General features: G+C 33.3%; 1 protein-coding gene across 2 annotated transcripts in view; it reads right to left on the bottom strand.

Annotated features, from left to right (window-relative positions):
• The window catches only part of LOC113516292 (chloride intracellular channel exc-4), a 63,352-nt gene that overhangs the window by 2,939 nt on the left and 43,068 nt on the right, over positions 1-17,345 (bottom strand). Inside the window, exons 2-7 of one of the 2 annotated variants that reach the window (XM_026900690.3) lie at positions 7,669-7,770; positions 5,360-5,524; positions 4,165-4,304; positions 3,677-3,779; positions 2,556-2,666; positions 1,707-1,775 (exon numbers count right to left, since the gene is read on the bottom strand). In XM_026900690.3, coding sequence (XP_026756491.1) covers positions 1,707-1,775; positions 2,556-2,666; positions 3,677-3,779; positions 4,165-4,304; positions 5,360-5,524; positions 7,669-7,770 — 690 coding nt within the window. The remainder of the gene's footprint in view (positions 1-1,706; positions 1,776-2,555; positions 2,667-3,676; positions 3,780-4,164; positions 4,305-5,359; positions 5,525-7,668; positions 7,771-17,345) is intronic. The other variant, XM_026900691.3, reaches the window with a different exon arrangement.

Here is a 17,345-nt window from a genome sequence, read left to right as displayed (position 1 = left end):
TTGATATATTTTTAAGAGTGACAAAAAATAATTCAAAAATTTTTTTTAATAAATAAAATTGAATTGTAAGTAAATTATTATGAAACAATATGAAAATTAATTTTCCATATTAATAACAAATATTGTTCAAATTAACAAAGATATTAAATTATATTCACATAAATTATATATAATATAATTATATATAAATTTTGTAGAAAAATAAGATTAGAAGAGAAATATTTCAGGTTTATAGTAGCCTTTAGGATCTGCTTATAAAAGTTAATTTTAAAGTGTTTTTCACGCGATATAGAATCATGACCTTTCAGGAGTAATCTACAAATAGCGCCTCTATTGTAAGTATTCTAAGGTGTAATTTAAAAAAATTTAAATATATCCAGTAAAAACCATAATCGATGGTTGATGATTGTTTGCATTGAAATGGTGACAAATAGACAATGATGTTCTTTCAAGTACATATATATGTTATCAATGACAATCTTATCAAAAATTATTATCTTATTAAAATATCTTGCCTACGTGAATTTATAAAAGTGTAGGTATATAATGATATATAATAAAAATTTATATGTAATGATTTAAAGAAAAAAAAAAATACATTAAGTATCTATAATCTAGAATATATATATTAAAAAGTTTACTTTTATGTCATAAATAAATTTATCTCATATGCATAATATATGGCACCGTAGGAAGATCACTTACTTGTTTCCATTTACTACAACTAAAGCGGAATTTAAATTTGTTGCATTAAAATAAACAAACAGCCCAAAGTTATATAAATAGGAATGTTATAAACAGCAATACACCATTTGTTAGTAATAAAGAAAAAAAAAGAAAAATATAATGTGAGGACAGTTTAAATTTTTTACAGGCTTGAATTTGATGACAAAACACAAAACAAAACAAAAATAATATAATCAGTAATGGTCAGTTTATCTGTTATTTAATGTATTTAAATATGTTAAATGTAAAAAAAAATATGGTTTTGTGCAAAATGAAAAGTGATAACAAAATAAAAATGACAAATCTGTTTAAATTTCGAATGCGACAAATGTTCGTGAGATTTATTTTTAATATTTATAATGAAAAATCTATACAATCGCACCAAAATGTCCGCTACCAAATGATACGATATTTAAAAAATATGAGTCTTTTAAAATCACTTAGATTAATTACATTTACGAGTATAAGACTTCCAGATGATAAAATTGAAAGAAACCAAGTTGTGTGCGCCCTATAACAAGAACATGTTGGGAAGTAAAGCAGGTGTTAAATTGAAATTTTTGTCCCAATTTAATTAAGTTACACTAATAAAAGTCTTTATGTATCGTGAAAATAAATAGGTGTCTATGGTTCTGTCCTTCGTGTCCTCTATTATTAAGGAAAACCGATAAAAAAAAAGTAATAAGAAGAAGTAGAATGACGATTATGTCATTCTTGTTGCATGAATCAGGCTCGATTGAATTTGATCTATATAGAAATTATAGTCAAACAAATTAAATTGAAGATAAGCTATTAAAACTATATGTACACATTAAAATATACTAAATTAGTTCATGTTAATTTAGAGTCGAATATTAGCCATTGTATGTGTTACATTGCTCCGTAAGTAGGCCGCCCACAACTGTTTGTTATTATCGCCAATAATTAATCTAAGCAATGGACAGCAAAATCATTAACGCCACGAAACACCCGCCACGTACCGAATCCGTATTGCTCTCTTTCTCTTGCCGCGTCAGTGTTGGCGACAACACCAAACCTTTTGCTGATAACTGCAGGCGATAGTAATATGTGTGTATGTGAATATAAGGTATAGAATAGCATAAAATTACATTGTATTTAAGAAATAGGGATTACGATACAATACAAGGTATTATCGCTAATATGTACGTAAAATACGATAAGATTCCAATATCTCTATTAATTAGATATTACAAAGATTATATAAGGAAGTAAGATATACATTAAAATAATATAATAATAGGAAAACTGAATCATACTCGTAGTAATAAGAACCCCAAAGTAATTTATATTTAAGAATTTGCATATATTTTTTTAAATATAGGAAGGGGGAATTATGATCAGGTTAAACCATAATATTAATGCTACTTCGTACAGTACAGCCACTCCCTGCCCTTCTCGAACTAACCTCACCCCTCTACGTGACTCAAATATGATAGTTTGAAAAAAGAATGCACCGCGCTCAGTACATACACACATGTGTGTGTATGTACTGTGTTTAGATGCAATCTCTTTATACTTTATAGTAGTATCAACACCCAAAATCACGTTTTTTTTTATGAAGTATAGGGAGTGTGTTGAACCCAAACCCCTGTAATTTATCTTATATATTGTTAGTCAAATAAAAGTTATGGGGTATATAAAAAGTCGCTTTACACAAATGTAATAACGATTAATTTCCAATGACCTCTCGCATTGAGGACGTAACATTAACAGTAAAAATTCATCGGCGGGTTATATGAAATGAATTGTATTACAATCTGTGTAAAGCGAATTTTTAACGCCCCAGTTGGTAGTGGATGATATATTACCTGCTGAAGTTTGTAGTGGTTGATGATGTCCTGGTCGGCGGGGCAGCTTTGTGTGAATGCGTCCAACTGGTACATATGATACATGTAACGCCAGAGCGCGCGGAAGCTAGTCTGCGAATAAAATATAATATACACCTTTATATTTTGAATTAAAATCGAAATACCTACCAATTTTCTTTTTTTTTTTTCATTTAAGGGTTTCCTCTTGTCGGAGCACCTAATTCACGCATTCTCTTCCAGCCAGTTCTATTCCAGGGCATGTCTTTGACCTCCCTATACGACATGACACCTAATGTTTCCTTTAAATGCCCCATGTAATTATTTCTCGGTCTTCCCCAATTCTCTTATAACTTACAAAAAATTTAACTCTTAATTAAAAACTAATGTTTCAATTATATAACTATTTTTTTAAACCTTTTTATTTGTAAATGATATTTTATAATTGATTACAATAATGTGATCAAATTTAGTGTAATAATGCGTTATTTCATTAGAATTATTTTGTTTAATTCTGCTACTATTAGTAAGTGTGTGATTGCTAACACTCGAAGATTGACTACTATTATTATTACATCTTACATACATGAATCCACGCACGTTTTGCGAAATTTGTTTTACCTCTACACGAAGCACCTTCAGGCAAATTAAAAGATCGCTGTATAACTCTTATTAGAATAAGGTAATTCCTTATTATTATTATAACACTATCCCCTGTCAGGTCGGCCATCTTGGTTAATTATTTATGAATTGGCTAACTATAGGCCAACCAAGCCAAGCCAAGCCAAGATGATAGGTGAGGATGCAACTGACCTGTTGCATCCTCACCTATCATCTCACACTGGTACCCCGCTAGCGTATACTGATAGGATAGGCTGGGTTACTTTTCCATTATCCTATTCCAGAGGCCTATGTTCAGCAATGAACAGTTAAATGATATATATATATATATATATATATATATATATATATATATATATATATATATATATATATGAGCATCTTCCTCTAGATTAGCAAAATATTATATTTTTTGGCCTTGCCACGATCGAATGGACTAATAGTGGCGATTTTCAGAACAGTGAACAGTTGGCCACCACCCGATATATGTATAATATACTAACCGGAATTTCAAAGTCAACGAAGTATTTGCCGGCAACGCGGATATGTTGTAGTCGCGGCATCAGTTCGCAGTCGAAACAGCACATCGTGTCGCCCGTTAAGAACCTGAAACATGATCAATTATATGTGTGTGTTAATCAAGAGTTTAATTAATAAGAAAATAATCCAGAGGTAATAATCGACAATACTCGACATCTCCATATTTCGCCGGGCGTGTTACAATCTAAAGTGACAGAAGGAGAGTTTACCGCCGTTAGTATAATTGTAAACGGTGTTCACTCACCGAAAAATCAGTTGAAAACTCAAAGTGACAAATAGTTTTTGATGGCGGCCACATTCCAGGTCCCGACCTTTGGGGTCTGCAAGTCAAGAGCCCAGCCGCTTTTCAATACAAATAAAAAAAATTAAGCGTTACTGTTTTCAAATATTTTCCTTTAAAATCATTGCCTTCAAATTTATATATAATGCACTTAAGATACGCTATAGTTACCTAGTTCCTCTGCGTTCGAGCAGGGCATCTATGCGGCCGAGATGCGCGCGCAGCGCCGCTGACTTCTGTTCGTCTTTGCGCACCAATACCAACTTCAACTTGGAGTATAGGTTCTCGATTAACGACGCCACCTCTTTGTCCTGGAAAAATTGAGATTTTGGTTTTATTAAGTCATCAATCAATTTGTTTTTTAAAATGTGTAAAGATAAATGGTCCTTCGAGCCGGGTCAAATAAGTCACTGTTCATATTGTTACAGAAACTTATTGGATTCATTCAATTTTTCAATTTTATAATATTAAAAACGATTTATTAATTCTAAACTGAAAACGATAATGGTACTTAACAAATGAACAATTCTTCCTACCAGTTGTCTATTTCCGTACGAATAAATTTCTCCTCTTCTATCCTGCTCCTCAAGTTTGGTACTAGATGGCGCTCTGTAGTTATTCACAGTCCAGTGGCATTTACTCACTAATAATGCCCACGACTTTGTTTACACGTAACCGAAATTAAAAGTAGGTTATGTCTTTTTCCATTTAATGCCAAAAGGAAACAAACAGAAACAAGCGAACAAACTTTCACATTACTAACATATATAGCAATCTTTAATTGTCGTCTGCTAAACATAGGTCTCCCCCCTTCCCAAGCGTGGCAGCTACTGGCAACATCCCCTTTAGTTTTACCAGTAGCTGCCACGCTTGGCGGCGTTGGCAGCCGCAGTTAGGCTTTGACGATATTTTAAGAGGGATGTTGCTGCCCATCCCTCAATCATTAAGTTCCCTAAGTCGCCTCTTATGACACCTATTTGAAAGGAAGGGGTGGCCCATTCTATGGCGGGACCACACGTCAAATGTAATTATTAATAGTAACAAATTGTTTTTCTTACTTACTAATTACTATCTTTAAATCAAGCACTAAATATTTTGTCTTTTAACCCTTAAATACCTGAAGTTTCAAATTTGATACCGGGATTTGCATCGTTTCGTTGTTAAATAAATTTAAATATTTTGATCATCGTAATGCCTAAAGCATCAAAAGTGATACCAAATGTTTTTTTCAAAATAAATATATAACGTTTTGATTTTTTTACTATTTTTCCCCATTAGTAAACACAGTAAAGGGTACACTTATATATTTTTTAATTTGATTTAAAAAATCCAGCTTTTAAGGGTTAAATAGTTTTATTTAAATTACCTGTACAAATAAATTGTGCCCGCCGGGTACCGACTTCATGATGTGTCGTTCTATCTTCTCGTTCTCGAGTATTGCGAGACCGTTGTCGATCAATATGGGCGGGTGCGTCGCTTCGAAATTGGTGCGGAAGTCTGGAGGCGGCTTTTGCATGTCTACTGTCGTTACCTGCGAATACAAACAATACATACAAACATTACTGTCACAGTGCCAATGATAACACCATAATAGTATATGGATATATACAAAAGGTATAATGGGTGTCACAGTATAATCTATAATTAATAACACAATAGTCCTCAGGAATGGCAATTCATGAAGGGTATCGTGGATTTCAGAGTATTTAATTTTTATTTTTAAATATTGTTATTGACCAAAAGAAAATATGGTAGAAAAGGTAGACTAAATGCTAGTAGCATTCTCTACCAGTATTCGTTAGTATTCTGTGAAGCTCATGGTATCGTTCATGTTTGAACATAACAGTTACCACTTTAGAACAGGTGGGCTATGGGTTTAACCAGAGGGAGACTGTACAAAAGTCGTTTGCTTGGGTACCTCTGTCCCATTCGTGTTTCAAGCGTGAAGCAGTTGTGTTTGCATGGCTGTGTTTCGGTTTGAAGAATAGGATATAGCAGTGAATTTACAGGGTACAGAGGAATAACACCTGAATCCTCAGAAATGGCAACGCATGGGGGGTATCATGGGCGAAACAGTATACTCTGTTATGTCCATGGTATTGCTAACTAGTATATTATCACATAAAATTCAATGACTATATCCATTCTAAGTTCTATAAAAGGAAATATACATTAGTAAGATTTAAGTAGTTCTTTCACAAATTATTTGAATTTAGAAAACAATATTTCACAAAATAATAGACAATTGCTAAATATTACGAGCAAAAGAATATTTTAAATGGATACATAACAATTAAATTACAGCTATATATAATTAAACCGTGTTTCAGTTTACATTAAATGCTTAAATTAATTAAATGCTTAAAAAAAGAACAACTAATTATCGAGGAAACAATGTACAATTATTAACTAGACCATTTTATAAATTAAAGGAACATTTTGCAAATCGTTATAATTATTTTTAATTGTATGTTATACTGTTGCTTAATTTATTAAAATACATGTAATTAATATTATAATGCAATTAATAGCGTCGTGTAATACTTGCTTTATTATTATTGCAATTTTGTTTCAAATGCATTATTTAGTTTAATTCAATTCTTTGCATCATATTATTTTCATAATCAGAACATAAGAGGACTGGAAGAGAACTCGTTTTAGAGTTAAGCTCGTTTTTGTACATATGATTACCTCTGTCATATTTTTATGTATAATTCGTGTATAAAATATTAAAGTTAATAAATAAGAGAGTAAATTTTGAACCGATTTCAGTGATTGTTAGTAATTCTCGTCGTGCCGGCGTTATTTGGGATTAATAATTGATTTAGGAAAAATAATATTAATAATAAAACCAATGTGTCATTTATGAGATAGTTTATCTGTGTATTAAATTTTATTAAAAACTGTTCAGCTTTTTAAACGTAAATGAATCTTACTAATATTATGAAATTAGTGAAGATGTTTATTACTCAATCACGCTTAAACGCTTGAACAAATTTTAATGAAATTTGGTACACAGATTGGTTATATTCTAATTGAACATATACTTTACAGTATGAAACAAGCGGGCAACGCCGCGGGAAAAGGCTTGTAACAAACATCTTTACAAACTTTTACAGCATATCTATCTATATAAATAAAATCCAATGCCAAATGTATGTGAGCGTAAGCAATTCAAAGTTGCATCCATTTGACTAATTATTTTTTGTTGTGTTGTACAATTACAAACATTGACAGGACAAGATTTGTAGGAAAGAAAAACATGTTTGAAAAATCATAAGGAAACATGAAAAATATGTGATAAAAACTACACAAAAAGTGAGTGAAGAGTTTTGATCTCATTTTCTTCATTAGTACACCCGTGCGAAGCAGGGTCGGCCAACTAGTTTCTAATATAGCACAATATAATAGATAGGGGGGAGAAAGATTGTTAGTAATGGGGACTTTAATCTTCATTTCTAACAATAACCCAGTCAGGTCGACCTCCACACGGTTCCTCCTGGAAACTATCGTGATTAATTATTGTCAAATTCGTCGCGATGGGGGCCAACTGACCTGACTTTATCCTCACCTATCATCTATCATTGGTACCCTGCTAGTAAATACCGATAGCGTGGGCGAGGTTATCATTCTATTGTCATTAATAAAAAAAATATAATAGATAGGGACACATACCTTTAGGCTGATAGTTTTGAGTTCAGCTAATAAGTACAGATCCATGAAGTACTCCTGGCAGAATAGACACGCACCCTTCCGTCGGCCGTCGATCGTCGATGCCTGAAACGGAAAACATGGCAAAATTACTTACAAGTACTTATAGAAGTAATAGAAGAGGCAAAATGCTGGGCCATCTTATACGACACGACGATGAGAAGAAAAAAATAGAAAACAAAAGAGGAAGGGAAGACCGAGGAATAACTACATGGGGCAGATAAAAGAAACACTAGGTGTCATGTCGTACGAGGAGGTCACGGATATGGCCTGGAATAGAGCTGGCTGGAAGAATATGCATGATTTAGTTACACCGACAAGAGGAAATTTTTAAATAAAAAAAAAGTAACAAAATAGAGGTCATACGTATTACGTACATGAACTAAGATTGCTATATTTTATAATTACAAATTTATACTATTTTATATCAGCGGTGTGGTCCCGGCATAGTGTGAACCACCCCTTTATTTGCCGTGTATGCCGTATGAGGCGACTAACGAAGCTTAACAGTTGAGGGATGAGCAACAGCGTACCTCTTAAAACATCGCCAAAGCCTAACTCCAGTTGCCAGCACACACTACCAAGCGTGGCAAATACTGGCAAAGCCTCTGTAAACGACTGATATGACACTAATATTATAAAGAGGAAAGACTTGATTGTTTGTTTGTTAATAATGTATAAACTCAAAAACTACTGAACTGATTTCAAATATTCTTTCACCTATAGAAAGCTACATTAGCAGACTAACATAAACTATATATTATATTTGAAAATTTTATCTATCCGCGTGAAGTCGCGCTGTATCGCTATTACATAATAACATTACTGTTGATCGCCGGAAATATCATTATTAGAACGTAGCGCCAGCCAAGCTCTTTTTAATTTAACAAGGCTAATTGAAAATTGTAATTTTTTATTCATTATAAAAGTAAAATTACAGTTTGTATTGTCATCATCAGCCTTTTTGTCTACTGCTGAACATAAACGTCCCCCTTGGAGGGTTTTACCATTAGTTGTCACGCTTGGCAGGCGGATTGGCAACGGCAGTTAGGCTTTAAAGATGTTTTAGTAAGAACGCTGCTGACCATCCCTCGACTGTTAAGTTGCGTTAGTCGCCTCTTACGACAGCCACGGGAAAGGAAGAGATGGCCTATTCTATGCCGGGACCACACGGGAAACTGCTGACGGTATAACTAAGTATTAATTGAGATTTTAATAATAAAATAATATAAATTGTATATTTTCATAATCACCAATGTAATTTTTATTAAACCCAGTTTGTTTACTTAACAATTTCAATGCATATGTTGACATTTGAACTTAAAACAGTGTAACAAATTTTTCCAGAAAAAAATATATTTTTCTTCTCTTAGGTCGCTGTGTAAAGTTTTATTCGTATGCTTATCTCTTACTAGTGATCCCTTCCGACTTTGCATGGGTATATACAATTTTCACAAGTAACATACAGCCTATATTACTGGCTGACAATGTAGCTTCCTGTAGGTGAAAGAATTTTTAAAATCGGTTGAGTAGTTTTGAGTTTATTCATAAGAAACAAACATTCAAAATTTTGCTCTATATAATATGAAAATTGACACAGCATTCTGGGGATGAGTAAGAATGTTAATATGTTATGTTCCTTATTATTTTCCGTCGCCACATGAATGAGAATCGTTATTAACATGTAAAAGGAAAATCTAATATATAAAATTCTCGTGTCACGGTGTTTGTTACCGAACTCCTCCGAAAAGGCTTTACCGATTTTTATGAAATTTTATGTGCCTATTGGGTATGTCTGAGAATCGGCCAACATCTATTTATCATACCCCTCAATGATAAGGGTGACCCACCTCTAAATATATTTTTTTTATTTTTTTGTCAATTTCTTTAATTTTAATTTTATTATGATTAAGCATTGAAAAATACATACAAATTCAAGTTTTCATGCTTTTACGATCGAACCCTGTTTTTTAATCGCGATTTTTAAATGCCGCAATAGGCTTGCAAGATGGCAATCGAATATAATAATTGTAGTAGGATAAATTTTCATGTATAATTCTCGAAATAACGTATATAGTAAAACAACGTTTGCCGAGATATTTCCAGCTATTCATCAAGGTAGATAGTTTAGTTTTATGAGATAGTCCATTTTCTCGGTTTGTGGGTTTTAATAGACAACTTTTTTTTTGCCATTTAATTATACTTTGTAATAAGATGTAAATGGCCGTTGAAAAGTAGGTAAATGAGAAATATTGGTATAAACATCGAAACGGGACAGGGGAAAACCGGTAGTGGGATTTCTTTGTAAGCTTTTTATTTGTTTGTTATATTTTGGCTAGCACAACCAAAATACCAGAGGGAGACTTGGCACAAAAGTCATCTGCTTGGGTACCTCTGTGACATTCGTGTTTCTGCTGTGAAGCAGTTGTGTGTTATATGTGTGTGTTTCGGTTTCAAGGGTGGGGAGTATGATAATGAAATTATAGGGTACAGAGGTTATGCTTCTGTCCTCAGGAATGATAACGCATGAAGAGTATCATAGGCAACACAGTATACTCTGCTATATCCATGGTACTGTTCATGTCTATAGGCGACAATTATCACTTTCCATCAGGTAGGCTGTCACCTTGTTCGCTATTCGAAGTTGCCAAAAAATCAAACATTATGATAATTTAAGATTCTTTTTTTTCCACAAAAAATACCGACTTCAATCGTGGCAAAACCAGTTATTTTCCTTTAAAAATTAAACTACTAAACTGATTTTGATAACATTACTATCAATCTCCGATTTTAAAATATATCCTTTCAGATAAAAAAAAAAAGAATTTTTGAAACAGGTTTATAAATGACAGAGTTTCGAGGTAACAAAAATAAAAAAGTAACTAGTAAAAGTAAGTAATTTAGAACTCTCTTTTATTTTGAAGTCGGTCAAAAATGTATATATACATATATGCCAATCACACGGTTCGTCCGCGTCACGGGCAAATACTAAAATGCGGGGGGGAAGAGATTGTTAATAACGGGGAAGTTAGTACCTATTGTTACCAATATACCCTATCAGGTAGACCTCCACGCGGTTCTCCCTGGAAACTATCGTGACTAATTTATCGTTGAATTCGTCACGATTCGTCTAACTAATCTGTCTTTTCATCCTCACCTATCACCTCTCATAGGTACTCCGCCAGTGTATACTGATAGCGCAAGCGGGGTTGCCATGCCATTTTCACCCATTTAAAAAAAGAATTACAAAAATGCTGACTAAAATAATTTTTAGCGAAATTTATATTAGATATGTAATATTTAAAAACGATTGCAGTATCAAGTACGTTACATCAAGATTCAAGTATTTATCCGGAAGTGTTTTATTCGTTTACAATCTCCGTTTTTTAAGTAGGCACGTACATACTAGTAATGTAGTTACGCAACTAGACTAACCCATAACACGTAATTTCTCGATAATTATCAACTATTGAGAATTTTTATAGCGGCTAGAGGTAAGTACTTGTCGCTACTTAGATATCACACCGACATAGTATCGTGCTATCATTAAATTATACGCAATAAAATACTAATTTACAAGCTTTATTTGATGAAAGTAAACAGTTACGCCCAGAGGTAAAAAACAAACAAACTCTTCTAATATTTGGTTACTATTTACTATCATAGTTTCTATCTATCCTACTTCATGCTAAATCCTTTAGGCCGGGAAGAAGAGGTTATCAGTAATGGAAACTAGTGGTCCCGTTTTATACTCTATCAGGTCGACCTTCACGCGGGAAGGGGAAAGGGATTGTTGGCAATGGGGTAGTTAGACCCCAACCAACAGGTCAGGCACAACCTATCAGGTCGACCTCCACGCGGTTCCCCCTGGAAACCATCGTGGTTACTTCTAGTGAAATTTATCACGATGGGCTAACTGACCTACTTTCATCCTCATCTATCATCTCTCACTGATTCCCTGCTAGCGTATAAGGATAGCGCAGGTAGGGTTGCCATTTCATTATCATCCATTAAAAGACCTTCACGCGATTTCCCTTGGAAAGCAATGGTGATTTATTTTTAATAAGCTCGTCACGGTGGACCAACTTATCTACTTTCATACTCGCCTATCATCCCTCACTGGTGCTCTGCCAGCGTTTACCGATAGCGCAACCGAGGCTATCATTCCATTACCATCCATTAAAAAAAAACTAGGCATCGGTAATTTCAATATCAATTCGATATCTATATATTGGGTTCCACTGGACATTGATACCGATATCGCCCATATCGGTCGGATATCTATTTTCGAATATTTTTTTTATACAACTTAGAATGGCAAACAAGCTGATGGCCCACCTAATGGAAAGTCGTAACCGTCGCCTATAGACATGAGCAGTACAATGGACATAACAGAGTATACTGTTTCGTCCGTGATACCCCACAAGCGTTACCATTCCTGAGGACTCAGGTGTTATTCCTCTGTACCCTGTAAATTCACGCCATATCTCACCCTTCAAAGCGAAACACAGCTATGTAAACACAACTGCTTCACGGTTGAAACACGAATGGGACAGAGGTACCCAAGCAATCGACTTTTGTACAAAGCCTCCCTCTGGTAAACTGGAATATGTTAAAAGTCTGTAAAATCCAATATTACTTTTTGGATAAGATTTTAACATATTAGTTATTGGAAGGGTATATAGATATTGTAACTAAAATATATAGTTATTGCTATATATTATCCACACCCCTTGTCCATTTTAATTTTTACACCAACACATAGGCATTGAATATTTTTTTTTATGTGTGAAAATGGTATGGTAACCTCACCTGCGCTTACGGGATACGCTGGCGGAGCACCAGTGAAGGGTGATAGATGAGAATGAAAACAGGCCCGTTAGCCCATGATGATGAATTCATCAGAAATAAACCACGATAGTTTCCAGGGAGAACCGCGAGGAGGTCGACCTGAGTCGACTGAGAATCCTATTGCTAGCAATATACCCATTGCTAGCAATAGGATTCTCAGTCTCCATTACTAACAATCCCTTTCCCCCCAGGCATTGGATATTAAAAGTACCGTATTAATAGTGTCCTTGTGGAAACTAAGTGTAGTGTAACAGACATGGAATCAGATATGGTATTGCTTTTGTAACAACAATACTTGATGAATATTCATGGTTCATGAAGTAAATTCTTTGCTTAGAGCGCGTTGTGGCCCGCGACGCGACTTTGTACTATCTGTTGTCGTGTCAATGAATTTTTTTTACACTAGTGAGGTAGCAAATAAGCATACGACCCACCTAATGGTAAGCGATTACCGTAGCCTATGAACGCCTGCATTACCAGGGTTATTTATTATGAACACATTGCCGACTCTGAAGCTTCTTTAAAAAAGGAAACCCTCTTTATCCCTTTTTTAAAGAAGCCCATGCTGTAGTCTCTTGGAAAAAACCTGGACATTATAAAATATATCATGACGCCTATAGCCTTAGATTTGTCAATAGGTCATATTGACCGCAGTCTAAACAAGAATGTAGAGAACATCGCAAATAAAATTTGCATAGAACTTAGTGGCGTATCTATATTAAGCATAAATACAGCATCATATGGCACTATTAGTCTGTTATTTTAAATTTATAGTAATCCGTATAATTGCTTTCAATAATAAACACTTGTTCTTTATCTGCAGCTATTGTCTTCTAAGCTTCTTCTGTCTATAGTCTTTATTTATATGACAATAAATTGGAAATATTAACCTTATTATGCAATTTTGACTGAAATGTTTATGCGATGTGTTCCCAGGAAATATGACTGTAGCTGGAGGAGGGTTGGAGGGGGGAGAGACATTGAGGGGCAATGACCTGCCTTAAAAGGTCCAATGCCCTACTTTAAAATGCCCCATGAAAATTAGACAGAATCGCTTTTTCTAAGTCACTTAATTAAGGCTTCTGCTTTATCAAAAAGTTCTTTTGTCCTGCCTTAAACTTGTTTCAAATAGTAAGAGGCTTTCAATTCGCAAAATAAATTTTCGAAAACATAAAAAACCGTGTTAGTCCACAAAAATAAACAATAAACCGAAGAATACAGCTAATTTAGATATAACTGTATAAAAAAATCGTATCGTTTACCTCTGTTCATTAGCATCCTATTGTATTTACATGCAGTATAGAACACTTTGTTCAAAAGCTGTTAGAGCTTCATGACTCATCGCCGTTTCGAGGTCAAAGGGCTTTCCATTGAGTAATATTGTGTTGACTTTCTATGTTGTCTCTCGTTTGCTTTTATGTCTACCTACGCCATATGGTAGTTGGCCTATTTAGTTGAACTTCCATATGCAGCGATCAAAAGATATGATCTGTGTGTAGTACGTGCAAAGATTTATAGTTTATGTAAACAATAACGCTTAGAAAGATTATTAAAATATTAAAACAATATTCGAGTAATAATTGTTGCATCATCATTATCATGGAAATGTATCATCATCATCATCATATCAGCCGTCTACTGTCCACTGCTGAACATAGACCTCTTCCAAAAGGGATATGATTAAGAAAAAAAAAAAATTTAAATGGACGGAGTTTAAACTCGCACTTTCTACGCCATTTGCTATCTATAATTGCTAAGTAGGGATGATGATGGGCTAACTGGCCTGTTTTCATTCTCATCTGTCACCCTTCACTGGTGCCCCGCCGGTGTATACCGATAGCGCAGGCGGAGTTACCATTCCATTATCATCCATTAAAAAAATATATATAGACGTATTAAGGTCCTTTTTTGGAAATCGATTAAAAGGATCAATCCTTTTTGTAAAAATACCACAGATTATAATTTCTCCCAGACGTTACAGTAGACCATGAAACTACCATAAATAAAACATCTTGCCGAACTAAACGGCGAGTGGAGAAACCAGCATCGTAAACAATAGGTTTTAGTTTTTTTTTAACAGCATACTTCTATTTCTTGTGCAGAGAAGACAGTAACAAGTAACAATACAGTGATAAATAACGCCTAGTTATTTTCATTTGCATGTTGCGGTGAATGAGGCGCACAACGCAGCACGAATGGTGAGCACGCGTCAGTTGTCTTGCGAGACATGTACATGTCGCTTTATAACTACATTTGGTTATCTAAACGGCCAGTAGAAACTAACATCGTAAACAATACATTTTATAGTTATTCTTTATTAGCATATTTCTAATTGACGAGCAGAGAAGTAACAATACAGTGGTGTATAAAAGTTAGCTGTTTTTATTTACATGTTGCGGTGAATGAGATTCACAACGTAGCGTTGACGGTGGACAAATGTCCAATTGTCCAAATGTCAATTGTTTTGAGGGATATCTCGCTTTACATATTCGGTTTTCGAGTTCTTGTTTTACAGTTTGAAGTGGATTGTCTCCTATTTGCAACCGATTTCAAGAAGAAAGAGGTACTCGATGCAGTTGTTTTTTTATGTTCATTACCTCATAACTCCGTCAGCTATAAAACGATTTCTAAAATTCTTTTTTTTATCTGAAAGGATATACTTACACATTGGACCCATGGAAATTTTATCGAAATCGATAGTCTTTTTTAAATCAAAACTACAGAGTTTTAGACAACTGAAGTAGGTATTTTTTGCTTTTAGTTCTTGTTTTTTTTTTATGTTTTATACTAAATTCAAGGTAAATTATAAAATACTTCTAGTAGGCCAATTTAGGAAACGAACTTTATAGTTTGTCTTGAATCAGCAGGACAAATGTTCTTTCTCTAGTTTTTCACAATCAAGAAAAAAAAAATAGATATTAATTTTAATAACAAAATCAATTTCTATATTCTTTATTCAAATTATTATTAGTTCTAGTTCAACAAGAACACGTGAAACCAGAATTGGTATCATACATAAAGAGACGTTAAAATATAGTAAATCAACGATACATAAAAAATACGATATACTAAAATTTAATCTAGACATTTCAAGGTAACTACGTCGATTATGAGAAACTCGTAGTCTTTTTTATACATCTTTTTTATATATTTTAATATTTTCTGTTATTAAAAAAAAATGTATACACTGCCATATTATACAAATGTATTTAAAAAAAAATATTTAATTTCACATTAGAAATTCGATATAACCGCATTTGAAATGGATTCTATAAAGTATAACATTGTACTCGTATATTTCAGCATATAATTTGCAGTGCCATCGTTTACTATGGGAAACAGCATCTCTATAAATCCCGTTACATTATTATCCAGCCTGACTTTACTGCTATCAAACAATGGTTTAATAGAATTCATTTCTGACGTTTTGAATTAGCATAGAGGTTGTTTGTATGTATTTATAATTGCGATCGAATATATTTTATAATCTGTTGCATTAGTAATATTGTTATTATCATTGAAAAATGTATTGTGCAAAATAAAATAACTATTAAGACGGAAGAATTTTCAAAATTCTAATCATCCGTTTACAATTGATAACATTTACTCTGGTGTTGGTCTTATTAATTATTTTTTTTTATTTAGTTAAGTCAACGAACAGTAGACACAAATTTTGTCACGACTAAAGCAGTTTTCTCATTTTTATTTCGTGGATCAAAAATCTTAAATTCATCATCATCATGTTGTCTTTGGATATTCATTGACAACAGTGAGTTATTCTGCAGCAACATAAATTCAAACTCGCAGTCTTCGAACCTTGACATTGACAAGATCATCGAAGCCACGACGGAATTTAACGATAAAATAAAAAAAATATCCGACCAAACAGTGTCACTAGCGGTAACAGTCTACGGAATAGAAACCTCGAGATGCAATCGAGCGGAACTGCCTGCATTGACGTACATGATGACCACTCTGCACGCCGTCAATAGAAACTTCCACGCGGTCCAATTTTGAAATTATCGCCTGGAAACTGTTAAAGGTGACATTGGTTTTTGTTTTGTATTGTAGAATATAATTACATTTCTAATTTTCCAAAGGTTGACTGGGAAGAGAACGTTAAATAGCATTAAGTCCGCTTTTTGTACCAGACATTTTTTTTATAATATCGTCAATAAAGAATAAAGAAATAAAAAATAATAGCTGTCACCTATATAATAATACATACATAATAATAATATATATATATATATATATAACTAATAAATATATATTATTATTTGCCACTATTATCCATAGACATTAATAACACCGTAAACTACATACGAGTACAATATACTGAAAGCAAAGTGAGACCTTTGCATTGCCCCTCCTGAGGATTAAAGTCTTGTGGTTCCAGCCAACATTATGGCCTTTTAGGTCTATTAGTGTTAGTATAGATAAGCATATTTTTTACGGAAATCCAGGATATATGAAAGATAAGAGAATATACGATGGCTTACACAAACAATTTACTAATAATTACATAATTGTTAATTTACAGAAGTTGAATAATGTAGAAGTTTACAATAGATTTTACGCAAATGAAGACAAGTGCAAACTTCAATAAGTATCTAATTATTTGAATTTAATTTATCATACAAGTAGAAGACACTTGCTTAATTACTAACACGCTTTAAAGAAATCCAATATAATAAAATATAAATTACATAATAAATAGAGCACTACTGATCTAATAAAAAACAATAGAGAAAATTATAAATATTAATAATAAACTTCAAAAAGAAAAA

Source organism: Galleria mellonella, unplaced genomic scaffold (genome assembly GCF_026898425.1).
Source record: "Galleria mellonella isolate WM207_F2 unplaced genomic scaffold, CSIRO_AGI_GalMel_v1 utg56, whole genome shotgun sequence".
Classification (NCBI taxonomy): domain Eukaryota; kingdom Metazoa; phylum Arthropoda; class Insecta; order Lepidoptera; family Pyralidae; genus Galleria; species Galleria mellonella.
This window is presented reverse-complemented; position numbering and strand designations above follow the sequence as displayed.